The sequence below is a fragment of the Acanthochromis polyacanthus genome, chromosome 16 (genome assembly GCF_021347895.1).
Source record: "Acanthochromis polyacanthus isolate Apoly-LR-REF ecotype Palm Island chromosome 16, KAUST_Apoly_ChrSc, whole genome shotgun sequence".
NCBI lineage: Eukaryota > Metazoa > Chordata > Actinopteri > Pomacentridae > Acanthochromis > Acanthochromis polyacanthus.
The window spans coordinates 32,974,908-32,980,907 of NC_067128.1; the positions used below are offsets into that span (position 1 = coordinate 32,974,908).

The 6,000-nt window shown below is 41.9% G+C and overlaps 1 protein-coding gene across 2 annotated transcripts; it reads right to left on the reverse strand.

Annotated features, from left to right (window-relative positions):
* Positions 1-1,593: 1,593 nt before the first annotated feature.
* Positions 1,594-4,640, reverse strand: LOC110958956 (protein c-Fos-like). 2 transcript variants are annotated; one of them, XM_022205694.2, is made up of 4 exons: positions 4,344-4,640; positions 3,715-3,909; positions 3,048-3,155; positions 1,594-2,898 (listed from the first exon to the last, which is right to left on the reverse strand). In XM_022205694.2, the coding sequence occupies exons 1-4, from the start codon at positions 4,470-4,472 to the stop codon at positions 2,194-2,196; spliced, it is 1,137 nt and encodes a 378-aa protein (XP_022061386.1). In that variant the 5' UTR covers positions 4,473-4,640; the 3' UTR covers positions 1,594-2,193. The 2 variants fall into 2 exon arrangements, with proteins under 2 accessions (XP_022061386.1, XP_022061387.1); XM_022205695.2 differs by lacking the exon at positions 4,344-4,640 and adding an exon at positions 3,992-4,327.
* Positions 4,641-6,000: the final 1,360 nt, after the last annotated feature.

Below are 6,000 nucleotides of genomic sequence, written 5' to 3' on the forward strand. Positions count from 1 at the left end.
CGACGTCGGCTGCGGCGGCGTGTTGACGTCACGCATAGCACGCACACACTGCGTCGCTGTGGAATCGGCTTCCCTTGACCGTGACAATAGTGAAGCGCAGAACGAGCTATGAATTAATAATTAACGCGCTGTTTGCGCTGCTCCTTCTAGACACGATTCAGCCCCCAACGGCGGCACTTTATGTAATCCTGGAGCCAAAAATAGGCGCACTGACATCTTTATAGCCCGAGCTGAAAATAATATTCTCCAGGTTCACCCTGTTCCCTCCCAATGAGTTTTCTAAAGACATCACATCACACAATCAGCACATGGAACTTGTGAACTTATAGATGTTCAAATTCACATTTTTTTAGCCTTTCATATCGATTTTGGCTTAAATGCTGTTTGTTTTTTTCATGACCTTGCAGCAGGTGAGGAAGCATCTCATGTTATTGAGCCTCATTTGTTTATGTAGTTTGCATTCAAAGATTCAAATGACCTCCTTTTCTGAGCACTCTGAGAATATTATATGTTCCAATATTATCTATGTAATTTGGAGTATTACTCTCAAAGTAATATGTACAACATCAGTTTCAGTATCTTCTGTAGAATTTCCTTATGTGCCTCATTGCCTGTGTCAGTGTCATTAAGTATTCTGTTCTAGTTGTATTTTAGCTTTCCTATTTCTGTATTTGCTAATGTGTCATACTTTTATTTTATTTCCATTCTGTTTGGCACTGCATTTATTCTCACCGTAATGTATTTTATTGCAATATCTGACACGAAAATTTCCTTCAGGTTGAGTAACATTCTATCTTAGCTTGTGTAAGTTATGTTAGCTTATCATATCGTAGCTAGTCTTGTGTTCCTTGTTTTATGTTAGCTTAACTTATCTTAGCAGATCTTAAATAAGCATATATTTTCCTGTCATATTGCAGCTTATCTTATGCTAGCTTATTTTATCATAGCTTATCTTATGTGAATTTAGCTTTCCTAATGTTAGCTTATCTTATGTAAGCTTATTCTAGCTTAGCTTATCGTAGTGAATCTTACCTTATGTTAGCTTAACTTTTTTATGTTAACTTATCTCTTTGAACCTTGTCTTAGCTTATCTTTTCCTATCTTGTCTTATGTTTACTTAGCTTTTCTTTTCTTAGCTTATCTTATTTTTTTGCTAGCTTATCTCTTTGAAGCTTATCTTTCCCTATTTTTATCTTGTTAGCTTAGCTTTTCTTATGTTAACTTATTTCACATTATCTTATGTTAGCTTATCTTATTTCATGTTATCTTATGTTAGCTTATTTTATGTTACCTTATCATATTGCAGCTTATCTTATGTTGGCTTATATTAGCTTAGCTTATCATAACTTATCATTTGTTAGCTTATCTTTATGTTACCTCATGTTAGCCTATCATATTGCAGCTTATCTTATGTTAGTTTATCTTATTTTATTCTATCTCGTCTGTTTGAAGCTTGGCTTGGCTTATCTTTTCCTATCTTATCTTATGTTAGCTTAGCTTAGCTTATTGTAGCTTATCTCCATAACAGCCTTTGGCAAGACTGTTTATTTAACTATATATTCCTGCATGAATGACAAGAACTGCAAGAAATGATTAGTGGTCATCTTATTTTATTTCCAGCGTTATTTAACTTTTGCATCTTGCATCATTTTTGATAAGTAAAAAAATAAACTATGTCATAAAATACATCTCGATAAAATACATGGCATGAGCTTGTTTTTTCATGGAAAAACTCAAAAGCAAATGTCAAGTCAGGTCAGGGGACACCTTACAGCAAGATGTGACACCTATACGCTACATATTAGTAACCCTCTATTGTTCACTTGTTACAACACAACTTGATCAACAGCATTACGTTACATTAACCTATTGAGCATGATATAACTTTACGTCAAGTGTGGATTTTTTTTCTTTTAAAAAACACAGGATACCACCTCTTCTTGGATTACAGATGACTTGTATTTGCATGCATTTTTTGCTACCAGCACAAAGTCTCGTCTCAGACGGCTGTAACAACAGTATGGAAGAATTCAACCCTGTCACAGTCACAAAAAAACATGTTGTCTACACAACCTTTGATGTTCAGGTTTACACAACATCAAAACTCACACTACAAAAGATTATTCGAGAGAGATCCTAGCTTGCTGACTGGTTCGAATACAAATACAGTATTGTTGCATAACTTCTTTGCATTCACAAGGCCAGAAGTGTTGGAGAGTTAAGACTATCTTTCATTAACTCAGATGCACCGAGGCTGCCTTTGAGGCTCTCGCAGCCTTCAGCCAAGGAATCAATCTCAGAGTAATTAAAGGAAAACACTGTGCGGTAATTGCTACAAGTGGGACTGGAAGACATGACTGGCGTGCTCAAAGATTCAAGGTCGTTCGCCACAGACTTGTATAGTGTTTCCCAGTCTGAGAGGCAGAAAGGGCCGCTTAGGTCTATGTCAGGAACGGATGCTGCCGTCTCGGACGTCACTGCCATCTCCAGGCTGGGCACCAAGTCATCCAGGTCGTCTCCTTTCAAGTCCTCCAGAGCCTCCTCTTCTGCACTGGAACACAGGAGGATGTTGGAGTTCCCCAAGATGGCTGCGGCAGGACTGCAAGGCTCACTGTCCATGTCTTGACCAATGGAGGCCTCTCCGATCACCGTGTTGCTGCTCTCTGGGCTTTTTCCATTCTCTAAGATGGACAGCAGCTGTGGGGAGGCCGGAGGATCCTGCAGTATGGCGTTAACATCATCTTCGCCGTCCCCCTCCCTGTCATTATCTTCATTCGCAGGGAGTTTGCAGGATGGTTTGTGGGAAGCCAAGACGTGCTCCAGTCGCTCCTTCTCCTTCAGCAGGTTTGCTATCTCCGTCTGGAGGGCAGACTTCTCTTCCTCCAGCGTATCGGTTTCCTGAGGTGAAGAGTGACAGAATCAGGAGAAAGTACTTGGCACGAGCAAAGCAGGAAAGCATGAGGAGCCTCTGGTGCTCTGCAGACATCCCTGCTCTGCTCCTGTGATCTTTAATGACATGCACGTATTCATGATTTCATTCTACTTACAGCTTGAAGGGTGTCTATCAGCTCCTTCCGTCTGTTACGACACTTTGCTGCAGCAATTTTGTTCCTCTCCCTCCTGATCCTCCTCCTTTCCTCTTCCTCTTTGGAAGGCTAAAATAAAAATCAATCAGAAATAGCCTATTTGAACCCCGCTAAGTCTTCCCATATTGACAGTTGGCTCTTCAACACCATTTCACTTGCCAAAAACAAAGAGAGAAATAAATCGTCTTTGCAGTGTATGCTGGGAATACTGATCCAGCCTGTGCAGACTTTCAGTTCAGGCGTTAAAATGCTGCACCACTGGCACGGTCTAGCCAGTCACGTGAACGCGCGTTTCATGCCATTGCCTTTCCCGCATTCATAAACAGCGCTGTGTTCCTCCAGCTGTAATTACTCTGCTGCACTAATTAAACACAATGGAACGTGTTGCTCCCCGCAGATATGTATTCGCACTGCTCCTATCGCCGGCTTAATTGTATTTTAATGGTAAAACGGCTAATTGCAGCCTCGCGCTTGTCAAAATATCGCGATAGCTTGGCATTAAGTGGAGGAGGGGTTGGGGGGAAGATACTGGAGCTCAGCATTGACTGATTGCTTGATTAACCGACTATTGATTGATTAAGCATTGCCTGAAGCTGACATTACAGTATCCCATACTCTCCTCGCCTACCTGCTCCTTCTGCCCTTTCCTGCTGCCAGCTTTCGCCTTGTTCCTCGCACCTGCCGGGGAAGACGACGGAGATTTGGTCTTTGCGCGGCCGGACGGCGGGGAGACAGATGTGAGGACCGCCGGCTGCACCATCCACCTGAGCTCCGGGGATGTTGAGATGGCAGTCACGGTCGGAACAAAGGATTCTGCTGCATCCTGAGAAAAAACAGAGAGAGACGTGCATATGCAAGCGGTCAAACAGCAATATCTGATGAATGAGCAGCTGTTATTGGCTGACCTTTAGCAGCGTTTAAATGCCACATCAATCATCTGGCAGAAGGGGATGACACAAAAACAGTGGATGAACACTGTGTACAAATCTATCAGAAAATCATCTGCCACGTCGTCACATCATGATCAAAAATGAAAGGTCACGACGTCCAGCAGTCTGTAAAGTGCATCACAAAGCATCCATCTGCAGTCATTTATCCCCACACACACTGTGCAGATGTGTTCCTACAGAATCCTCTCCAGAAAACAAAGCTCTCTGTGGCATTTACTGGAAAATGAGAGGAATTTGAGGGATGCTTCCTCCATGATGATGCATGATTTTTTTTTTTTATGATGATGGTTGTCAGATCCGCTTGTACCTTGGCGCTGTCCACTGATGATGAAAGCAAGTCAGGAGGATGCTGGCTGCACCCAGGGGTGTCCCCGCCAGGCGATGCTGTGCTACAGCTGGACGAAGAGTCGAACTCAGTGCTGGAGTCTGGATGCATGTTTTAAAAATATAGCTATATATAGAATTAAAAAAATTAAAACAACTGCATAAAAGGATATGATCGTCTATCTATTCTAAATAACTAAAATAAAAACGGATGCCTGCACGCCTACTTATATCCCATTTGCCAGCCTCATAAATGGTAACTGTGCAGATATAGTGGAGAGGCCCGCCTTTTATAGTGAGCTGGAATTTTATGAATGAAATCTGTGTGGTGAGACTGAACCATTCCACAGAGGGAGACGTGGTGGGGAAAATAAGGCAAAGAGGTGATTTTATAATTCACATTTTAAATCCATGAGATGCCCGAACAGCATACGGGAGCAAATATTTAATTTTGGCTCGTTTTATTTAGCCAAATGTCAAAATAATAGCGAGTATGTGTAATGTGACACCCCCGCTTGCGAAAGGTGCCCGTCGCCATGAATGAACTACGTCATTTGATGTATGCAGCATCTGCATCATATACATTATGTCCCCGTTCTGCCTTCATATGTTCCCAACATGTTCCTTTTTTATATTTGCCTCCTAAACGCCAGATTCCATTATAGGTGATAGGAATGTAACATAGTCTGCTAAAATGTGTTTAAAGCTGCACATTTGATGTTTTTATTAGTTTTTTTTTTTCTACACCCCTCCACATGTCCAATATGAGATCAATGCTGATGCAATAACTTCTATTTGGACCAGAGTGGTGGAATCCAGTCTGATTTAACGAGTTTGCACGGAGCCTCCAGCACGCTGACTGATTATTTAGAAGCCGCTAACTCATCCATATATCACCCCGCCGTTCACCTGTCTCTGCATATGAGCAGAGACAGCTCCAGCAACAAGAGCCGTCGACCGGAGTAAAGCAGCCAATCGCCGAATGGACCGGTCGCGCCATATATGGAGCTTCCGGAGAGCTGGGGGCGCGCTGTGGCGCACGGGGAGCGCGCAGACGGACGCTTGACTGTGTGTGGCCCACTCACTCAGCCACAAAAGAAAAGTGAAACATGCGCTCAAAGGTTCCGGCCGTCATGTGTCGCAGCCGGTAACGGCGTCATTAATGGGACCCTGAATACCAATAGAGGCGTTGTTAAGGAGGAGGGCCAGTCTGCACTTGTGCCAAGTTTATTTGCGCGTGAAAACAGTCGTTACATGTGGATATGTTGCTTAAATATTCAAGAATTTGATTAATTGCAAGTATTGTTTTACTTAACTTTTAGATGCAGGAGTGATTTGACCCTGCACTCTTCAATAAGTGGTTCAAAAGTGAGAATCAATGTGTTTTTATACCATTTTTTTGTTATTTTTGTTAAGAATAATCCATTTTATTGTTGTTTTTATTGTATTTTGGTCCACACAAGAATGCTTTCATGTTTGAAATGTGTTAATTTTTCACTTTATAACACATTTAAACATTTTGATGATTGAAAAAGAAGAACATTGCACAGAGCAGCACTAGAAGAATGTCAACATCCATTTTGTTGACATTTTCCCTCTCGTTTCCTCCAGCTGTTCCTGCTCTGTTTATAATAATCTTC